Source organism: Mercurialis annua, linkage group LG2 (assembly GCF_937616625.2).
Source record: "Mercurialis annua linkage group LG2, ddMerAnnu1.2, whole genome shotgun sequence".
Classification (NCBI taxonomy): Eukaryota; Viridiplantae; Streptophyta; class Magnoliopsida; order Malpighiales; family Euphorbiaceae; genus Mercurialis; species Mercurialis annua.
This window is the reverse complement of record NC_065571.1, coordinates 534411-556967: the sequence shown is the minus strand read 5'-3', so window position 1 is coordinate 556967 and position 22557 is coordinate 534411. Positions and strand designations below refer to the sequence as shown.

Sequence of the window (22557 nt, the reverse complement as noted above, 5' to 3'; positions counted from 1 at the left end):
ACAAACGACAAATTCTTAAGTGAACCAAGTCCACCACGTAGGATCACGAAACAGACCCTTATAACTTTTTTAAAAGTATATATAAACCTTTAAATTATTTTTGGATACAAATAGACTATTGTTTCAAAATTGAACAAAATAAAACCCTGTAAAATTTTAAAATCGGACAAATAAATACTTCCACTAAATATGATAGTTAACATAGTCACATATATTAAGAAAAAATATTCAAAAATAACTTTAATATTTTCAATATTTTTCAAGTTAATCCTTCAAGAATTTTACCAAAACTTTAAATGAAGGATTCAATTAATATTTTTCTTCTTTAATTAATTAAAAGAACCCGACCACCATCCCTACCCGAAATCGCCGCCAGAGATACCTCAGACGAAGTTCATCGTCTGAGACAAAGCTCATTGTTCGAGCTTCGTCTAAGGCGAATTTAAATTTTAATTAATTTAATTAAATTTGATTAGGTTTTCATTGATTAAATTATGCTTAATTAGGTTTTATTAATGGCCTAATTACTTAAAAAATCCTCACCCTATAATATTTTTTCGTTTATACCCTCACGTAGGAAAAAGTTCATTTGTACCATTTTTTTGATTTTTCGTGTTCATCTCTACCCTAAAATTTAAATTTTTGATAATTAAATTAATTAAAGGATGAAAACATTATTAAAAGATTAATAATATTAATGTTTAATTAGAATATAAGCTAAATATAAAGGATCATTTTGAATATTTTTCCAAATGAAAAGAGGTCAAATTAACTCTTTAGGATAGAGACGAAAATGAAAAATCAGAAAAAGGGTACAAATAAACTTTTTCCTAGGTCAGGGTGTAAACGAATAAATGTTATAAGATGGATTTTTTTAAGTAATTAGGCCTTTATTAATTGGGTTTGGATTGATTTAATTAGATTTAATTAATTGAGTTTCGATTGGTTTAATTAGGTTTAATTATATTTAATTAGGTTTTATTAATTGAATTTTGATTGGTTTAATTAGATTTAATTCAAAAGGGTGTTTGGTTCAATTTTTCGGTGGAGTTTTTAACTTTACTTTTCAAAAAGCTCCACTTAAGCGTTTGGTGAAAAAAAATTAAAAGCTACAGGTATCTTTTTGAGCCTCCAACAACCACTATTGGAAAATCTTCAATTTTAAAGTTTTTTGCCAACAATTCATTGTTGTTTCAATATTTTTGATTATTTTAGATAAAACTACCCGAACTAAAATATATTATTTTATTGCATATAAAATTATTAAAACTATTTTTAAATTATCCAGTTATTTTTAAATTTTTAAATTAGTTTATTTATATTATAGCAGTTATAATTAAATAATTTATTAAATTAATTATAAATTGATTAAATATTTTATATAAAATAATCTTAAATTAAATGTTGTTTCTAATAAAAATAATAATTTTAATACTAATTTTTGTTAAATATAATATAATTTATTTATAATTAACAAAATAGAAAAGAATATTATTACCCTTGAAGATCATTTGACATATCAACAGCAACAACTGATCAGATTTTACCAAACAATTAATGTCTATCAGCTAATAGTTAGCATTTTTCAGCTATCAGCTACTAACTATAAGAAATAACTGAACTAAAAGAGGCCTAAATTTTGGTTGATTTGATCAGATTTAATTGAGTTTTAGTTAGATTAGTTGAGTTTATATTGGTTTAATAAGATTTAATTTGTTCTTAATTGATTTAAATAAAAATTTAATTAATTAGAGCTAATTAGAAAGAATAAGGTGAAAAGTGTTAATTTTTTTTATAAATTGGTAAATATTTTAAATATTAAAATTATTTCTGAATCTTTTTTCTATAATTACGTCAGCAATTAACAACAGTTTATAACGTTGATGGACGAAAGAGTTTAATTGTTTAATTTTGAAACAATGAGAGTTGTATTGTACCCAAAAAAGGTTTAAAAGTTCATGTATACTTTTGGAGAAACTACGATTTTTTTTGTATCTTTTGCCTAATATTAATTTTTTTTTATTGAACTTTTTTTTTTCAAATTTATGCGCATAACTTAATACTCATTGTGTCCTATTAATACTCATTGGGTCCTATTTAAGAAGTCTCTTTGTTGTTTTTTAACAGATATTAAAAAACGTAGAATACTTATAAAAAAAGACGTAAAAACATATTTTTTTTATTTCTTTATTTTGCCCTTATTAATTGTACTTTGAAACTGTAGATATTATTAATTGTCTTGTAAATGTGCTTTAGTATTAAAATAAAATAAAAAGGTGAAAAATGAAAAATTAGGCTAAAAAGATACATGAGACTTCTTAAGGGGAACATAAAAGAAAATGACAAAAGGATTTTAAAAGTGGACTACTATTTACCGCCCCAAATTACTACCTACCGCCCAACTTTTTACCAAAATACCCCTAAGCCATTTTCAGTTTTTTTTTAAAAAAAAAATCAATTCTCTCAATTCAATTAAAAACCCAACGAATACCCGAACGAATTTATAATAAAAATGTCAAAATCGACTAAAAATAAAAGGCGGAACATCCGGTAAATAATCGGTTTTTATTTATTTAATTTTTTAAATTTTTTATTTTTTTTATTTTTTTTAATGGACCATCGCCCTCAGATGGCGATGGCCCATAGGGGTCATCGCCTCGATTTGGCGATGGCCCTATGATGGCAATGGCCCCATCTCAAGCAGATGGCCCCATAGGGCCATCGCCATCTCAGGCAGATGGCCCTTTGGGCCATCTGCTTAAGATGGCAATGGCCCTATGGGGCCATCGCCAAATAGAGGCGATGACCCCTATGGGCCATCGCCATTTGAGGGCGATGGCCCATTAAAAAATTTAAAAAACGAAAAAATTAAAAATCGATTAATTATTAGAGGTTACCGTCCTCTAATTTTAGGTGATTTTGATATTTTTATTATAAATTTGCTCGGTTATTTTTCGGATTTTTAGTTGAGTTGAGAGGATTGAGTTTTTTTTTTAGCTGAAAATGGCTTAGGGATATTTTGGTAAAAAGTTGGGCGGTAGGTAGTAATTTGGGGCGGCGAATAGTAATACCCTTTTAAAATGGGACGGAGGAATATTTATTTTAAAATTTAATATCTTTTATTATTCTTTTTAGAGTTTCTTTTCAAAACTATCTGATTTTTTTATATAAAAATACCGGTAAAAAAATTTAATTTTCTGAGATACTGGAGAACAATATTTACAACTAAACTAAGAAATACAAAAAATAAACCTAAAGTAAACCAAAATTACACTAGATTTACTTTTGTTTTAGTTCCTGTAAAAAAATTTTAGTTTTCTTTGGTTTGTATTTAGTAAATCAAAAGTTAAACACCAAAAATACATTTAAGATACATCTAATAAACATTGAAACACACTTATACAGAACAATCAATAAATAAAAAAATATACTAAAAAACCTACCAAAAACCACCAAGAAAACACTTAAAATACACTTAAAAAACACCCATCTATATAAAAAAGTTGATAAAATTAATAGTCCACAGTGAGCATACCACATGTTGAGTGTTGACTGTCTGTTGATTGTGGTTGACCGCCGTCGGTCAAAAAAAATTCCCGGCCAAATTCTAGCGACTGATCACCGGCCTCCGTCGGTGTCTTTCAAGTAATAAAAAGTGTTCCAGAAGTTGTTCGAGCATCTTGGTTTATGTGTTTTGATGGAGCACCTTACAAATCGTAACACTTTTTAGTCTATTTTTCCAAGGATAATCTCCTGAAGATCTTCGCTGTAACCTGAAGAATGTGCCGCAACTTATTATACAACAACAGAAACCTGAGTCAGAATCTGAGACAGAATTAGAATGGGTTACATCAAGTTCAAGATCCGGCAATGTTAAAATATGTAGCATAAATGACAGGCACAAAAGAAGGAAGCTACGAAGGCAGGATTAAAGGTTGCAAGATAACCAAGAATGATGTTTTAAATTTTAATATTAGATTTCATTGAAAAAAACTAGTTCATTTTGATTTATTATGAGGCAAGTTCGAGTTCCATTTCGGACTTTGACGCCTAATATTTAGGGGTTATTGGAGAAAATTGAGGATCAATTTTCATAGAGGACAGCAATACAAACAACCTTGAATGATCCAGTTCTCAAGTTTGTGTTCGAAAAATAAATAATTTGATTCTCCAGTCAAGAACTGCTTTCATTTGCTGTATTTCTTGAACCACACTCCAATATTAAGGAAGCTCTCAAAATCAGATCGTGGCCTGCAGAAAAATAAAACATGCATATCAGTCTTCATGAAATATTCATTTCTTTTGCAAACAAATTTGTTTAATTATTAATTTGACATGAACATTATCAATTCTATAAAGCTTTAGAATTGAGTTTATTAAATGAATTTCTAAGTAAATCAAACACAACCACATTCATTTAGAAATAAGTTCGTACATAATTTATAGAATTCATTTGAACCAAACGCACCGTTAGAGTATGATCATAATAACCCTATTAACTAGCTAGAAAGTATGCTAAGAAGGCAATTCGAATATTTACCTCGTAATTGCATGAACATCATCTGGAAAAATGAGGATTTTGACATCAACTCCTTTCTCTTTCAATGCCCGTGCATACTACAAATATTAAGCATCAAAGGAAAAGTAATTGTTGCTTCCATAAAACTCTGATAAACTGTCAACTGCGGATCACATTTACAGGAAAATATCTTACTTGCAAGCCATCAGACATCGGAACACGAAGATCTTTAGCTCCTATAAGAAAGATTGTTGGTGTTTTGACCTGCAGAATTATCAGCACAATAAAGGTTCAGCAGAATACATCTTTTGGAAGCGTCCACTAAACAAAAGATTGTACACGTGAATCAAATCAGATAAAAACAAAATACCACATTTGTTGTGGTTCCTGACTGAAGAATACAAAGGCATTTACTACAGTCATTGCAGCTCCGCATTCGGCGAGCACTCCAAATAATCCATGTTAATAGCCACCAAAGGAATTAATTTATCTATGCTAAGAAATACCAAAAGTCTGTATACTTAACCTCTTTGTTTTCCATTTCTTGGCAACCATAAATTAGGCATAATTGCCCATTTGAACAATTTGCAGTGAGTGAATAGTATGGACGCGCATCATTGTGAGTGTAACTATAATAGCCTAAATTGAGTTGAACATTAGCAAACAGATGACCATGCGCTGCAGATGCATTTTTCAGGTTGAAAATACAGCTGCTTCTGTTTGCTAATGCTTTTCTAGTAAACTTTATTTGGAACTATCTCAGTGAGTGATTTTGATAAAAAAAACCAAAATAAGACCCACGGCATTGCAATACATAACGATTCTAGAGTACCTTTGAGATGTGGGATATAGGGGACTTGCTGTAAAAGAGAGTTAGATCATTTATTGATGGGGCTTCTGTATATTTATTTTTCCCTTCAATTCCATAATTTTCCACAAAGCACCAATCAGGGATATCTGTTGTATTAACCATTGATGCAAAGTTACAAACAGGATTTTTTGCAGCTGCTGCAGCAAACTTATCAGGTGCCTGTAGAAATTTGAAAAAAGTATTTGTCCATCAGAAAATGTCCATGTACTACCATTAACTTAATTGCCCAGTATACTGCTGCACATAGAAGAAGCGGGATGTAAACTAGAAACTATTTGACCTGGCCAATTAAGTGTGTCGTGAGAAAGCCACCATGGGAACCACCAAGTACAGAAATGCTAGAAGGGAAAATAAGACCCATGTCAATAACATGATCTATAGCTGTAAGCACATCATTAACGTCCTGCGGATAAGTAAGCTAAAAAGTTAGTGTTCTTGTGCAAAATTAGTTAAACTGTGTTTTAAACATTTTATAAATTTGATTGAATAAATAAAATAGAAAACTAGAAACAACAGGAACAGAAAAAGTCAAAAGAATGCAGCTTCTTTGTCAAGAATCATAATACTACTAATGTGTTTAAGATTAAGAAAAATGACAAAAGAAAGCAAATGAAAAAATTAATGAGAGAAGATAAGGATAAGACCTGGGAACCAACTTTCCCCGGAAGAGATTGCAATGCTTCCTCGCCAAATCCTAATGAACCTCTGACATAAACGACAATGTTAGGGAACTTTTGAATGAGAACCAACGCTGGCCATGGGTTGATGATATGAGTACATATATAAACAGTGATTCTTAAGTGTGGAAAGGTGAAATGAAGCAACCCTGACAATGTAAAAGTGCAGCATTTGAATGGGGAGAGGCCATGCTATCTATTTAACTTTATATTTTGAGAAAGCAACACTGACAGATACTTCAACAGGCAAGACAGCATTTACTGGTGCTTATATTTAATTTAAAAGTCACTTTAGTTTTCAAGCTTTTTCGAACCTGTAATTTACAATCAACAAGGTATAACCTAGTGAAAAGAGAAACGCCAGGTTCTTCGAGAAACTTGACAGTGAAACATCATGCGGGCCTCCATGAAGCATTACTATCAGAGGACTAGATGCACCATTCTTAGAATTGGAAGATACCAATATAGCTTCAAAAGGTTTGCTGGCACCTGACACAGAGGAACTGTGATTGCATCTCATATAGAATGTATAGTTGAAATTTCACAATTTTTCCTATACAAATTGTTGACCAATTTTTTTTTCTAGAAACCACCCCTCGGGATATGCTATCATCATATTATATTGGAAGTGATTAATGAGATAAGATAAAAATAAAAATCCACTTCATTATGAAACATGCTTTCTTGCAAAGAACTCTGTTTTACTTGCCAATAGAAGAAAAACAGTGAATCAACAAGGTAAACACCAAACAAATCTTCCATCCTTCTTGAAGGTTTAATCTAAAAACTTGTGGTCACCAAAAAAACTCGGGCATACTACCGTTAACATCATAGTAACACATATTGTCACCTGAATTAGGCAATCATTAGGATGCAGTAGAAATGTACTACTTATCTGATGTCAATTGGTTTCAATGTGTTAAGATATTACGTACCTCAACCAACAGCTTGGGCTATATAAATGGATTGGTTATTTGACATGATATCATAGCCTATACGATAGAAAGGTCTAGACTTTGATCCTTGGCAATCCCATTTGGTTAACTAAAATATTTGAGCATAAGATGTGGTGGACTTGTGAGTTCGTTAATTCACGCTTCAAGTCCAATGGGCATTCGCATGCGGAGGTGTATTAAGATAATACTATGGTTAGTTACTTACCCAACAGCTTGTTCTATTGGGTAAATTGGTTATTTGACACTATGAAAAAGCAAAATTCATATTGTATAAATTACCTTTATTCAGGCTACAAGAAACATCCTTGACTGGAATCTTCAATATGTCGAATTGATGAGATGAGAGCAATGATCTAACCTGTATCGAGAAGAGGCTCTATCTTAGAAAAATAGGCTTTAAAAAGATCATATATGATTGAGCAATATGATAATAACATGCGAAAGCTAATAATCCACACCTTCTCAGAACATTTGAATATGGGACTTGATACATCTGACCAACTCCATAAGGACTTTTCAGTTGTTTCCTTAACAAGAAAACCATACCTGATTCCAGGAACATCAACCGGACTGCTAGATACTGGCATAAGAGAAAAATAAAATACTTTTGTTAAAATTGCTATCACTTCAACGGAAACTATTACTAATAAAAATTAGGATTGGGTTTACCGGCAATAATGTTGTCTCCATCCACGAAAAGAAGATTCCATGAAAATTTTGAGTGAAAAGGACTAATCCGGTTTACATCCCCACTGTAATTTGAGTATCATGTTGTAAACACATTATGAAACAAGATTAGTAAAGTTCGTAAACATGGGAAAAGAAAATGACACTAAAACTTTACCTCAACACATTCACGGAAAGTAAAACTTGACTGCTGCCCCATACAGAAGATAAAACCATTGTACAACCATCAGAAAGCCATGGATTACTAAGAAATCTTGAGCAATAAAGCCCAGGAAAATAACCATCTTCTGCGCACTGTACAACAGGAATCTGCAGGGATTATAGGAAAACTCTTAGTAAGTACCTTTCCTATCTACAAAGTACATACCTTTCCTATCTGCAAACAACTGCTTCATTGTATGAACAATTGAAAGTGGAACTGATGACAGTAATGCAACTTGTATCCTACGTAGGGAACTGATTCACTTCACAAAAATGTAGACTCGTACTTCTGAGCATTTGAGAGTTCTAGGTTTTATTTTGCAAATAAAGGAAGTGGATTCCATGAAAACAGAAAATCTTTCTTAGATTCATAAAAGCATTAATGAGTTTCATAATGGTGGCTCAGATGTCAGTGGTGGTGCCTTGCCACTCCACAGAGGGAGAAGGTACGCATCATTATCAATAAACAAACAATCATCTTTCTAGTTGTAGTAAATTAAAAAACTCTGAAGTATAGTCCCAAATTTCCCAACCAAATTATACAAAAGTAAATTACAAGGAAAACGTAATTTTCTAATACATATATGTATGTTGCTCATGATAGAAGTAACCACTAGTAGCAGTACAAGTTCTTAACTGAACACTAGACGGAAATAAAAATTCGAAAATTTCTACCATAATTAAGAAACCAAGATTATCCAATCATTTAATCTAAGCCCAAAGTAATTCAAAAAATTAAATCTAAAACAAATGAAAAAACTGACCACGTCAACAATCTTTGTATGAAAGTTCAACTCTCCATTAACCGGCCAATCAATTCTGTGAAGTGAATCTGTTGCTAAATGTGCCCCAGAATCTACGGAGCTTTTTGCAGACATAAACACAAGGAACCTTCCATCTGGACTGGTTGTGAAAAACACATGCACAGACATGATAAACATTCAATCACTTTCACTTAAAATAATATTTAATGAGGTGACTCAGTTTTACAATACACTGAATTTTTGCATGCAGAAACACAAGGAACCTTCCACACAGTATGGTATAAAATACCACACATGTACATAACAAACAAGCAATCAGCTACATGAATGCTGTTTTAGAAATAATACTATATGAAAACACAACTTAAACAGCTTCATATTTTACAAGTTATAGGGAGAACACCGATAACTAGCCAAGACAGAATTAACATAGTTTTTAGAAAAGCATGCCTATATTTTAAAACTTATATGAGAGGGATAAGACATAATTTGTTGATAAATAAACTCTTCTAAAGAACTTGTAAGTGTCTGCATGAAAGCACTCAATAAGATACATACAAGCAAGAACATAAGTCAAATTGGACCTAAAATTATTCTTGTGCACCTTGCCAATAAGAGGAACAGTGGGACATATTTATTTGTGAAAACAGCAATCTATAAAAATTCATTTGCTTATACTGGCTGACAGAGGTGGTTAAGAATCCATTTTTATACATTTCAAAGTGAAAGGAGGAAAATATCAGGACATTTTTAGGCTACAACCACAGGATTCTAGAATAAAATTACTGTAGCCACAAATATTTGTACAACTTCTCTAAAACTTGCAGAAGTTTTGTACAGGAAACTAAAAGGACACATGTTGTAGGATTTGTGAAGGCCTTAAAGGCCAACTAAGCATCTAACTGACTTACCTAAACATAGGAAAGAAGGCACTGCTCATGCTCTGAGTTAACTTGAAAACAGATGAATATTCTACAGGATTATCTCTGGAGGATTACAGAAAATCAAAAATTAAGCACATATTACAGTTAGAATACTCAACCAGTCAATCTCCAAGTGCAGCTATGTATAAGAAAAAAACACAAACACAATAGATAACATGAACTATAGAGCAAAAGTAACCCCACTTAAGTTCAAACACATTGGCCTCTGATCTATAAACAGGTGCCTCAACTGCATACAACGCACAAGCCCTATTGTAGCAATACTTAATGCCAAGCTTTCTTGGATTTGATGACCAGCCCACAACAACTAAATACTGATACGAGCCTTCATTTGATGGAGCCCACACAACTTGACCAGTGCTCAAGGACTTCGTAACTCCTTTAACAGGTTGTACCTCTCCACTGTTGGAACACGGTACAATTTTAAATTATGAATGACACATTAACAAAGCAACCATTTACATTATCATGACACTAATGATTATAATAACAAAGGTACAGAACCTTCTGGTGCTAATGACAAAGAGTGCAGACTGCCTTTTTCCTGCATAGGTCTCTCCCCATTCTTCTTCCCATTCCCCTTGCCCTTTCCAGTTATTACATTCCTTGTCCTCGGAAACACCATTTTTTTGGTACCCCATACTACTGAACACAGGCTTAGATGAAGATGGTTCCTCAGCAACATAAGCAATGAGAGTTTCATCAGAGTTCCAAGATATTCCTTCAAACCTATAAATTAATTAGCAAAACATTCAACAATTCTTAGGATCTATTCTCAAGTAAGCATGTGCAGTGTGGCAATGTCGACAAAGAAATACTAACAAGTCACAACTAGTACTTCTCTTAGCAGTTCAGATTTTCAGCACTTGGGCTCTTACAAAATACAAGTGAAGCACTTATAAAGCTAAAAGCCTAACACAAGCGAAGTACAGAGAGCAAATGCAAACATTGGCAATACAATACTGAATGGAGCACTAGCGAGAAATGGAAAAATTATATTCACATAACTACTCACCATCCATCAACATATACCGAACCATGAACAGATTGAGGGACGTGGAATTCCTTTTCCACCTGTCCCTGGAACCAAATTTCAAATCGAGTGGGAGATTCATTTTCAGGATTCCTTATTATAAGAAGCTTGGAGCCTGATGGGGATGGAACAATTGTAGACACGCCAGTCATCTCAATGGGAAACGCGGCCCATTGAAAATTTACTGAACTGCAATTTTCCTTAGAAATGGTAGCAGATAGAATATATTTTCTCCTTTTATTAGCCAAAAGATTTGGCTGGCTAATTGAGAATATTGCCTGAGAGGCCATTCCTGCATCAAATGTTTTGTGAATCCAATTCAATTCTATCCTATAAAATATCAAGTTTACAAATTCTATAGCAGCTGGAATTCAACTCTTTCAACTTCAAAATGCAAACATAGAAATCTGTTTTTGAAATAAATGAACATGAAAGTTAACTCTGGCATGCCTGCCTTTTACCTCTGTTAGACTTGAAAGTCCAAGCCTTGTCAATACTAGAGATACTAGTGAACTCTCGGAGCAACTTGGACTGAGTAGCATACTCCTCCTCACTACTTGCATCCATCTCTACCGCTAATTCCTTTGCAGGCAAAACAGCTTTTGCAGCATCCATTGCTGGACTGGCCAAAAATCTTTTGCTACTGCTGCTGCCCATCAAAAGGAAAAATAATACCAACAAATTAACATATTCATAACCATTTGATTACTTATATTATATAATAACAACACCAAACGCTATGAATTGAAGACATCCTCAGATAGTAATACTAGTAAGTAGTAACCAATTCTTTTAGAATAGTAATTCAATATTAAGCAATTTAATGAAAATCAAACACTAAAAGAAGAAATGAAAAGCATTTTAAGATTAACAACAAGCTAATGAAATGCTTACGCAGAGAAAGGATTACTTCGAGAAGTTAGTGAGAGACTTGAGAGCAGTATGAACTGTTCAGAGCGACCAACCTCTCTATATAACAGAGTTGACCCGCCATTTACAATAAATTTACTCCAACTATCGATAAATTTATTATATCTCGAAAATTAATTATACAAATAATATCAAACATGGCATCTCTAACACAACAAAAACAAATTAGACAAACGATAATTTTCATATTACACAAATAACAAACAATAATAATAATATTATATAGTAGCAAATTAAATATATCATTTTTAAATCTTCGAGGATGAACATCATTTTAGCGCACTGATAGTGATAACATGTTTGATTTCGATAATGTTTTGCTCAACATAAAAAAATGAGATGGTCATATTGACTCCGTAATACTTTTGTTCAATGTGATATTTATATTATTAACACTGATTTTTTTCTATTTATTTTAATATGGATGATTTCGCTAGATAGAAATTAATGATGTGTTTGACTATATCAGATTTTCAAGATAATAAAAAAATGATATAAAAAAAGTTAATCTATCACATTTATTGTATTCTTAATATATTTTAAATTTACTATGAGGCAAGCACAAGTTTAATTTGTTTATTATTACTAATCGAGTTTGGATTGAACTTCAGAAAAATTAGCAAACTACATAAATAGAAAAAATATTAGCATTTGTTAACTCCAAAATTTCAACTTGATTTACAAACTTAAACATGTCATGCATTTATTTTTTTTACTCCGCTTGTATCTTTTGTACTCCATATATACTTTAAATGTTTTAATTACAACTATCCTTTTTCGTTTTCTTCTTTTTTTTTCTTCAACTCACTCAAAGAAAAATAACTAACAATTCAATCAATCAATTTAAAATCTTCAACTCATAACAATTCAACAAACCGATTTCTTTAATTCTATCATTACTTTTTGAAAATTTATTAAGAATTTCAAATTTAATTTTCGATCCGCTTGAAATTTTAATTCGTAATTAAATCGCTTCGAATTTTTCTTGAATTCAGATCCAACGATCATACTTTCTCAAAAAAAATGATAAATTATTAGTTTATTTTTTCTAATTAAAAATCTATTAAAAATAGTTTCAAAAGGTTTCAAAAGATTTTTAAAATACATTTTATTATCGTTTTAAAAATAAGATTATATAATAGTTTCAAACAATTTGCAAAGATTTCAAACATTTTAAAAAAAAAAACATTTTCAAACAGTTTACAAAAATTTGAAACAATTTACAAAAGTTTCAAACAATTTACTAAGGTTTTAAATAGTTTCCAAAAACACAATATGCAACCTTTATTTAAAAACAGTTTCAAATAGTTTAAAAAAAATTCAAACCAATTACAAAGATTTCAAACAGTTTCAAATAACTTACAAAAATTTCAAAACAGTTTACAAATATTTCAAACAATTTAAAACAGTTTTTTAAAAACAGTACATCTCTTCAAAAAAGGTTTCAAACAATTTACAAAAGTTTTAAATCATTTTTAAAAACGAACTTCAATTGAGCTCCAATTTAAAAAGACTGGACTCATTATCATTTCACACCTTTTCCCTTCTCGTTCACAATAATGGGAGAACAACGCTCTTATTGACATTAATAAGGATCGTTTTCATAGTGGACAGTAATATGAACACAGCTCGATATTGTATTTGATTCCAAATCAAGATCGTCTTTCATTTGCTGTATTTCTTGAACCACACCCCAATATTAAGGAAGCTCTCGAAATCAGATTGCGGCCTATAGAAAAATATATGTCAGGCTTGCTGAAAAATGCACCAACTTGATCCTCAATTCTACTCTAAAAATCATGGGAAAAAGGCCATTCATGCCCTTAAGATTTGTCTCGAGGATCAAATAAGTTCTCAATGTCTGAAAAGGTTCAAGTATACCCTTAACATCCTAAAAAGTGAACAACCATATCACCAATTTGGACACATAAATGAGACGTCGGAGGCTTGATTGTTCACTTTTTAAGACGTTGGCATATTTAAACTTTTCCAGACGTTAAAGGCTTACTAGATCTTAGAGCCAAACCTTAAGGACATAAATTATCCTTTTCCCAAAAATCATTAATTTGCAAATAAATTTTAACTTGAATTTTCACATGGATCTTAATGATTTCTTTTATTAAAATGATACTTAACATTATTAAAAAAAAAACACAATAGACCCTCTAATAAATTTTTGTTTGGCCATTATTCATGCTGTCGTGGACAACACGTGACATTGATAGAGCATCCAATTTGTATTTTTTTATGTAACGTTGAATTCTATATAAAAATAAATCATTTATGTCCAAATTGAATAAAATGTTAAGTGTAAGCTATATCTCGTCGACATTAGAAAAAATAACGGCAACAAAATATATATTAAAGTAGGATCTATTTTGTCATTTTTAATAACGTTGTATAAAACATTAAGGTCACGACTTAAAAATCAAGCCCGACGTTAGGGTAAAGCTTATACACTTGGCTTAAATTTTTAAGTAAATCTAACACAACCACATTCATTTAGAAAAGGATTCCTACAAAATTTTATAGAATTAATTTGAACCAAAAGCGTCTGATAATAATAAGTAATAACCCTATTCACTAGCTATAAAGCATGCTAAAGTTGGCAATGCAAATATTTACCTCTCAATTGCATGAGTATCATCTGGAAAAATGAGGATTTTGACATCAACTCCTTTCTCTTTCAATGCCCGTGCATACTACAAAAATTCAATATCAAAAGAAAAGTAATTGTTGCTTTTATCAACTATTATCATATGATATATCATAAAACTGTCATAAATAATTGTCAATTGCGGATCACAAATAAAAGGAAAATATCTTACTTGCAAGCCATCAGACATTGGAACACGAAGATCTTTAGCTCCTATAAGAAAGATTGTTGGTGTTTTGACCTGCAGAAATTATCAACTTAATAAACGCTCAGCAGAATATATCTTTTGAAGTGTCCACTAAACATATGATTGTACACATTAATCATTATTTAGACTAAAACAAAGTTCTACATTTAGGGTTCTTGACTGAAGTATACAAAGGCATTTACTACGGCCACTGCAGCTCCGCATTTGGCGAGCGCTCAAAATAATCTATGTTATTAACACCCAAAGAAATTAAATTTTATATGCCAAGAAATATCAAAAGTATTTATTCTAAACTCTTTGTTTTCGATTCCTTAGCAACCATGAATAGGAACAGGGGCGGACTATCACCCGAGTGAACAGCACCAGGGAAAAATAAATTTCCCACTGGAACAATTTACCCGAGTGAACAGCACCAGGGGTGGAACTACCTTATAGGGTGAGGGGGGGTTATCAAGCATGTACCGTTGTGAATCAAATAATGAAAGCCTAAGTTGTGCACTAGTAAACAAATGACATGTTCTGCAGATGTATTTTCGTGGTAAAAAATGCAGCTACTGCTGTTGGTTAATGCTTTTCTAGCAAACTTTATTTCGAACTATATCACTGTATAATGCTAAGTTTTCTGTTGAGTGATTGTGATCAAAAGCTCCAAAATCAGACTCATGGCATTGTAATACATAACTATTCTGAAGTACCTTTGAGATGTGGGATATAGGGGACTTGCTGTGAAAGAGAGTTAGGTCATCTACTGATGGGGCTTCTGTATATTTATTTTTCCCTTCAATTCCATAAGTTTCGACATAGCACCAATCAGGGATATCTGTTGTATTAACCATTGATGCAAGGTTACAAACAGGATTTCTCGCAGCTGCTGCAGCAAACTTATCAGGTGCCTGTAGAAATTTGAAAGAAGTATTCGTACTTCAGAAGATGTCCATGTGCTACCATTAACCTAATCGTCCAGTGTACTAGAGACAATTGACTGCATGTAGAAGAAGCGGGATATTAAACTAGAAACTACTATACCTGGCCAATTAAGTGTGTCGTGAGGAAGCCACCATGGGAACCACCAAGCACAGAAATGCTAGAAGGGCTAATAAGACCCATGTCAATAACATGATCTATAGCTGTTAGCACATCATTGACATCCTGCGGATAAGTAAGCTAAAACATTAGTATCCTTGTGAAAGAATAGTTTAAACTCAGGAAATTTAAATATTTTTATGGATTTTTTTTGAAAAAATAAAAATAGAAAACTAGAAACAATAGGGACACAAAAAGAGCCGCAAAAGTGCAGCTTCTTGGTCATAAATCGTAATACTACTAACGTGTATAAGATGAAGAACAATGACAAAACAAAGGAAAAGAAAAACATTAATGAGAGAAGAAATGGATAAGACCTGGGAACCAATTTTCCCCAGAATAGATTGCAATGCCTCCTCGCCAAATCCTAATGAACCTCTGACATCAATAACAATGTTAGGATACTTTTGCATGAGAACCAACACTGGCCATGTGTTAATGATATGAATACATTTATAAAACTGTGATTCTTAAGGGTGGGAAGGTGAAATGAAGCAACCCTGAGAGTGTACTTTATACCGACTTCCCATCATGAAAAATACGCTGTCTATATCAAAAAAGTACCTGAGAATGTATTTTTTTAACCTCAATCACACAATGTATTTTTTTTAACCTCAATCACACACTGTCAATACCAAAAAGTATCACAAAACCATTTTACAAGATAATGGCATCTAAGCATGGATTCAATTCATTGAATAAATTTAAAATCCCAAGAAAGAAAAAGGGAACACTTGTCAAACAAAAGTTTAGTAAAAAATGTTTATTTTTCCTCCATCTACATTCTGACGTGAATAAAGAAAATAGTTTCGTGAACCAACTTGAGCTATCCCTCTAAATAAAAAAGTCCATGTGACTAGAAATGGCACACTAACCCTGCTTGAGATAACATTAGCAGGACATATGTCCTAGCCTTGTCAAAACTTATTTTAGTCATGTTTACTTCCAACAGTTAGATGCTTCAATAGACTCATCAAATGACAACATGTAAAAGCGCAGTATCTGAAGGGGGAGAGGACAAGTTATCTATTTGACTTTATATTTTGAGAAGGCAAAACAGATATATACTTTAACAGGCAAGACAGCCCTTTCCTGGTACTTAGATTCAACTTAGAAGTGGCTTTAGTTTTAAAGCTTTTACGAACCTGTAATTTACAATCAACAAGTTATAACCTATTGAAGACAGAAAGGCTAGGTTCTTCGAGAAGTTTGACAGTGTAACACTATGCGGGCCTCCATGAAGCATTACTATCAGCGGATCAGATGCATCATTCTTTTTAGAATTGGAAGATACCAATATAGCTTCAAAAGGTTTACTGGCACCTGAGAAGTAAAATATATATAGTCCCCCAAATCACTTTTATCAACACAAAAGAGAAACTATGGTTGTATCTCATGTAGAATGTATAATTGAAATTCACTAATTTTTTCATTAAAACCAGTTGACCAAACTTTATGCTAGAAACCATGCTTCAGGAATTTGCTATCAGCATATTAAATTGAAAGCGATTGATGAAAAAAGACCAAAATAAAAATCTACTTCAGTATCAAACAAGATTTCCTGCAAAAAAGCTCCCATGACAAACATTCAATTTTACTTGCCAACAGAAGTAAAACAGTGAATCAACAGAAAATTAAACACCAAGCAATATCTTTTATCTTTCTTGAAGGTTTAATCTAAGAACTTGTGGTCACCAAAAAACCTGGGCATACTACCATTAACATCATGGTGACACGTATTGTCGCCTGAATTAGGCAATAAATATTAGACTAGCATTAGAATGTAGGGGTGAGCATTAAACGGTCAAAACCGAATAACCGAACCGAACCGAATTAATCAAACCGAAATATAATTTGAAAATATGGTTCGGTTACGGTCCGAATTTTTAAAATTTTGACTATTCGGTTCGGTTTACGGTTTTACAAAAAAATAACCGTAATAACCGAACCGACCGTATTTTAAAAATTACATTGTTTTAAACTTTCATATACTCACATTTATATATTAAACTTGTTTAATTTTATAGTTTTATAATAAAAAAAGATAAATATAGATTTAATTTAAAGCACATGTACTCTCTAGGTTAAATTTTTCCATTTTTTTTATTTATTTTTTAAAAAACTGTTTTTTTTTCTTTCTAAAAACCATACAAAAAATATTACGGTTTTCGACCGAACTGAACCGTAATATTTCGGTTTGATTAATACGGTTTTGATATAATTTGGTTAATACGGTTCGGTGACCGAAATTTTTAAAAAACCGAACGGTTTTGAATTTTTGGGCGGTTCGATGACCGAACCGACCGTTGCTCACCCCTATTAGAATGCATCAAAAATGCAACATTTGTCTCATGTCAACTGGTTTTAATGCAAAAGCAAAATTCATATTGTATAAAATACCTTTTTTCAGGCTACCAGAAACACCCTTGACTGGGATCTTCAATATATCGAATTGACGAGATGAGAGCAATGACCTAACCTGTATCAAGAAAAAGCTATGTCTTAGAGAAATAGGGTTTATAAAGATCATAAATGACTAGGGGTGTGCAAAAACTGACCAAAACCAAACTGACAAAACCTACATGTTCGGTTTGGTTTGGAAAATTAATTTTCCCATAATTATGGTTCGGTTTGAATTCCTAAATAGGGTAATTTCGATTGGGTTCGGTTTAACCGAATGCCCATCCCTATGTATGACTAAGCAAATTAACAATAATATAGGAAAACTAAAGATCCATACCTTTTCAGAGCATCTGAATATGGGGCTTGATACATCTGACCAACTCCATATGGGCTTTTTAGTTGTTTCCTCCACAAGAAAGCCATACCTGATTTCAGGAACATCTACCGGACTGCTAGATACTGGAATAAGAGAAAAAAATGAAATACTTTGTTAAACAGAAACTATTACTAATAAATATTAGGATTGGATTTACCGGCAATAATGTTGTCCCCATCCAGAGAAAGAAGATTCCATGAAAATTTTGAGTCGGAAGGGCTAATCCGTTTTACATCCCCACTATAAGTTGATTATCATGTTGTGAACACGTTATGAAACAATATTGGTGAAGTTCGTAACTATGGGAAAAGAAAATGATACTAAAACTTTACCTCAACACGTTCACAGAAAGGATAACTTGACTGCTGCCCCATACAGAAGGTAAAATAATTGTACAACCATCAGAAAGCCATGGATTACTAAGAAATCTTGAACAATAAAGCCCAGGGAAATAGCCATCCTCTGGGCACTGTACAACAGGAATCTGCAGGGATTATAGGAAAACTCTTCGTAAGTACCTTACATATCTACAATGTACATTTCTTTCCTATCTGCAAACAACTGCTTAAACCGTTACACGTATGAACATATCTTTACTTTATAACCCGAAAAACGCAGCTTATATCCTACGTAGGGAACTGATGACAGTAAGAGAGAAGGGAAAGTTCTTCAAAAACGTAGACTCATACTTCCTATTATTTGAGAATTCTAGGTGATATTCCAAAATAAAGAAGGCGGTTTCTATAAAAGCAGAAAATCTTTCTCTAATCATTAACAAAAGTAGAAGCATTAATAAGTTTCATAATGGGGGCAAGCTAAGATGTCAGTGGTGGTGCCTTGCCACTCCTCAAAGGGAGAATGTATGCATAACTGTTGAAAAAATTCAAAAGTATACCACAATATTCTCCCAACCAAATATGTGCAGGTAAATTACAAGCAAAACATAATTTTCTGATATGTAAATATAGCTCATGATAGAAGTACCAGCAGTAGCATTACAAGTGCTTAATTAAATGCTTGAATGGAAATCGAAGTTGATAAATTTCTCCCATGCTTAAGAAACAGTATCCGATCATTTAATCTTAAGCCCAAAATAATTCAAGAATTTAAATTTTAAAACAGATGAAGGACTGACCACGTCAACAATCTTTGCTTGGGGGTTTAACTCTCCATTAACTGGCCAATCAATTTTGTGAAGTGAATCTGTTGCTGAATGTGCCCCAGAATCTACAGAACTTTTTGCAGACATAAACACAAGGAACTTTCCATCTGGACTGGAAATGAAAGAAACACATACACATATGATAAACGCACAATCAGTTTCATTTTAAATATATTTTATGAGGTGACTCAATTTTACAATACACCTGCATTTTCGCAGACAGAAACACAAGGAACCTTCCTCACAGTTTGGTATAAAATACCACACATGTACAGAACAAACAAGCAATCAGCTACAAGAATGCTGTTTTAAAAATAATACACGAAAACACAAGTTATACAGCTTCATACATTACAATTAGCTATAGGATGATAAATATGATGATTATGAAAGATATTGGGAAAACACCACTAGTTAGCCAAGACAGAATTAACAGAATTTTTAGAAAAGCATGCCTACATTTTAAGACTTTTAAGATAGAGATATGACATAATTTCTTGACAAATAAACTCTTCCAAAGAACCTGTAAGTGTGTGCATGAATGCACTCTATAAGATACATACAAGCAAAAACATAATTCAAATTGGACGTAAAATTATTCTTGTGCACCTCACAGATAAGCGCAATTGTGGGAAATATTAGTGAACACAGCAATCTATGAAAATTCATTTGCTTATACTGAAATTGGCAAAGGTGATGAAAATTCCATTCTAATATATCTCAAAGTGAGAGGAGTACATTGTCTAGATAATTTTAGGCTACGACCACAAGAGATCCTAGAACAAAACTGTTGCAGCTACAAACATTTGTCAAACTTCTCCAATACTAGCTAGAGTTTCTCAACAGGAAATTTAAAGGGCTAGTTTTATAGGATATCAAGAAGGCCTAAAAGGCTAACCAATCATCTAACTGACTTACCTGAACAGAGGAAAGAAGGCACTGCTCATGCTCTGAGTTAACTTGAGAACAGTTGAATCTTCTTGAGGACTATCTCTGGAAGTTTACAGAAAATCGAAAATCAAATACATATAAGTTACAACAGTTAGAATACTCAACCTCTGGAGCTACTTATAATAAAAAGACACAAAAACAATAAATAACATGAACATGAACTCCTTATAATGCAAAAATAAACCCACTTAAGTTCAAACACATTGGCCTCTGATTTATAAACTGGTGCCTCAACTGCATACAACGCACAAGGCCTATTGTAGCAGTACTTAATGCCAAGCTTTCTTAGATTCGCTGACCAACCCACAAAGACTAAATACTGATATGAGCCTTCATTTGATGGAGCCCACACAACTTGGCCAATGCTCAAGGACTTCGAAACTCCTTTAATAGGTTGTACCTCTCCACTGTTGGAACACAATGTGAGTAAAATTAAGGATAAGACATCCAAAGAAAAACTATCATTTACCTTATCATGGCACTAATGACAATAAGAACAAAGGTTCAGAACCTGCTGGTGCTAATGACAAAGAGTGCAGGCTGCCTTTTCCCTGCATAGGTCTCGCCCCATTCTTCCTCCCATTCCCCTTGCCCTTTCCAGCTACTACATTCCTTGTCCTTGGAAGCACCACTTTTTTGGTAACCCAGACTAGTGAACGTAGGCTTAGATGAAGATGGTTCCTCAGCAACATACGCAATGAGAGTTTCATCTGAGTTCCAAGATATTCCTTCAAACCTATAAATTAATTACCAAAGCATTCAACAATTCCAGGATCTACTCTCTAGGAACCATGTGTGGCATTATCAACAAAGAAATAGTAGCAAGTAATAACAACTATTTGTCTTAGCAGTTCAAATTTTCGGCACTAGGCTCTTACAAAGTACAATCAAATCACTCATACAGCTAAAACACAAGTGGTGCACAAAGAGGAAAGACACAGTATGGCAATAAAATACTGAATGGAGCACCAGCAAGAAACGAAAAAATTATTATACATGTAACTACTCACCATCCATCAACATACACCGAACCATGAACAGATTGAGGGACGTGGAATTCCTTTTCCACCTGTCCCTGGGACCAAATTTCAAAACGAGTGGGAGAATCATTTTCAGGATTCCGTATTAGAAGAAGCTTAGAACCGGATGGGGACGGAACCATTGTAGACACACCTGACATCTCAAAAGGAAATGCGGCCCATTGAAAATTTATTGAACTGCTATTTTCCTTAGAAATGGTAGCAGATAGAATGTACTTTCTCCTTTTATTAGCCAAAACATTTGGCTGGCTAATTGAGAATATTGCCTGAGAGCCCGTTCCTGCACCAAATGTTTTGCGAATCCAATTCAATTCTATTCCATAGAATACCATGTCTACAAATTCTATAAGTTTACTGGAAGTCAAGTCTTTCAATTTCAAAATACACATGAATAGATAATTTTTGAAATAAATAAAAATTGAAGCTAAAATTAACATGAAGTCAATACCAGTATTAGACTTATAACTATAAGTCCAAGCCTTGTCAATACTAGAGATACTAGTAAATTCTTGGAGCAGCTTGGACTGAGAAGCATACTCTTCCTTAGTGCTTGCATCTATCTCAAGCGGTAATTCCTTTTGAGGCAAAACAGCCATTGCTGGACTGGTAAAAACTCTTTTACTGCTGCTGCTACACATCAAAACAAAAGCAATGTTACTAAATTAAGATGGTAAATTATCATTCGTAACCATTTGATTATTAATACAATAACAACACACGAACACTACGAGTACAATCCACAGATAGTAACCAATTTATTCAATATTTAGCAATTAAATTCAATGAACGTGGCGTGTCGAATGAAAATCAAACACTAACAGAAGAAATTAATAACAAGCTAATGAAATGCTTACATGGAGAAAGGATTAGTGCGAGTGAGAGTGAGAGCAGTAGGAGCAGCTGAGAGAGAGTGAAGACGGGACGATGACGATAAAAAGGGAGGGAATAATATAGCGTACAAACACCAATGAGGTCCTGCTATGCGTAAATGGGCCATTTTGTTTTGGAGTCCGTTACCTAATCAGATTCCTCTTTTTTTTTTCCTATTGAGTAGATAAAATGGCAGGTGGAACTTTATCCTAAATGCCAAATATAA

General features: G+C 32.8%; 2 protein-coding genes across 6 annotated transcripts; both read right to left on the bottom strand.

Moving 5' to 3' along the window:
- Positions 1–3953: 3953 nt before the first annotated feature.
- Positions 3954–11920, bottom strand: LOC126669624 (acylamino-acid-releasing enzyme-like). Of its 4 annotated transcripts, none has more exons than XM_050363136.2 (18): positions 11547–11920; positions 11114–11298; positions 10635–10944; positions 10124–10348; positions 9803–10021; positions 9587–9661; positions 8676–8814; positions 7868–8019; positions 7693–7775; positions 7482–7603; positions 7303–7381; positions 6382–6556; positions 6035–6095; positions 5671–5793; positions 5352–5549; positions 4715–4783; positions 4541–4617; positions 3954–4251 (listed from the first exon to the last, which is right to left on the bottom strand). In XM_050363136.2, the coding sequence occupies exons 2-18, from the start codon at positions 11265–11267 to the stop codon at positions 4188–4190; spliced, it is 2325 nt and encodes a 774-aa protein (XP_050219093.1). In that variant the 5' UTR covers positions 11268–11298; positions 11547–11920; the 3' UTR covers positions 3954–4187. The 4 variants fall into 4 exon arrangements, with proteins under 4 accessions (XP_050219093.1, XP_050219094.1, XP_050219095.1 ...); XM_050363137.2 differs by having other exon boundaries at positions 11114–11301; positions 11563–11920; XM_050363138.2 differs by having other exon boundaries at positions 11563–11920.
- A 1165-nt stretch (positions 11921–13085) lies between these two features.
- Positions 13086–22556, bottom strand: LOC126669622 (acylamino-acid-releasing enzyme-like). Of its 2 annotated transcripts, none has more exons than XM_050363128.2 (18): positions 22316–22556; positions 21910–22091; positions 21432–21741; positions 20933–21157; positions 20610–20828; positions 20389–20463; positions 19444–19582; positions 18641–18792; positions 18466–18548; positions 18270–18391; positions 17930–18008; positions 16675–16852; positions 15847–15907; positions 15473–15595; positions 15142–15339; positions 14411–14479; positions 14208–14284; positions 13086–13311 (listed from the first exon to the last, which is right to left on the bottom strand). In XM_050363128.2, exons 1-18 carry the CDS (start codon positions 22456–22458, stop codon positions 13248–13250), a joined length of 2499 nt encoding a protein of 832 aa, XP_050219085.1. In that variant the 5' UTR covers positions 22459–22556; the 3' UTR covers positions 13086–13247. The 2 variants fall into 2 exon arrangements, with proteins under 2 accessions (XP_050219085.1, XP_050219086.1); XM_050363129.2 differs by having other exon boundaries at positions 21910–22088.
- Between the last annotated feature and the right edge of the window lies 1 nt (position 22557).

What these genes read in the sequence shown, in the direction of transcription:
- LOC126669622 (XM_050363128.2), bottom strand. Translation starts at nt 22,458, where the DNA reads ATGGCCCATTTACGCATAGCAGGACCTCATTGGTGTTTGTACGCTATA. An exon ending in TGGGGACAACATTATTGCCG is followed by an intron (nt 18,392 to 18,465) that starts GTAAATCCAATC and finishes CTCTTATTCCAG; the next exon opens with TATCTAGCAGTCCGGTAGAT. An exon ending in CTATATCCCACATCTCAAAG is followed by an intron (nt 14,480 to 15,141) that starts GTACTTCAGAAT and finishes TAATTTCTGCAG; the next exon opens with GTCAAAACACCAACAATCTT.
- LOC126669624 (XM_050363136.2), bottom strand. Translation starts at nt 11,267, where the DNA reads ATGGATGCTGCAAAAGCTGTTTTGCCTGCAAAGGAATTAGCGGTAGAG. An exon ending in TCGGTATATGTTGATGGATG is followed by an intron (nt 10,349 to 10,634) that starts GTGAGTAGTTAT and finishes ATTAATTTATAG; the next exon opens with GTTTGAAGGAATATCTTGGA. An exon ending in GCCAATGTGTTTGAACTTAA is followed by an intron (nt 9,662 to 9,802) that starts GTGGGGTTACTT and finishes GTAATCCTCCAG; the next exon opens with AGATAATCCTGTAGAATATT.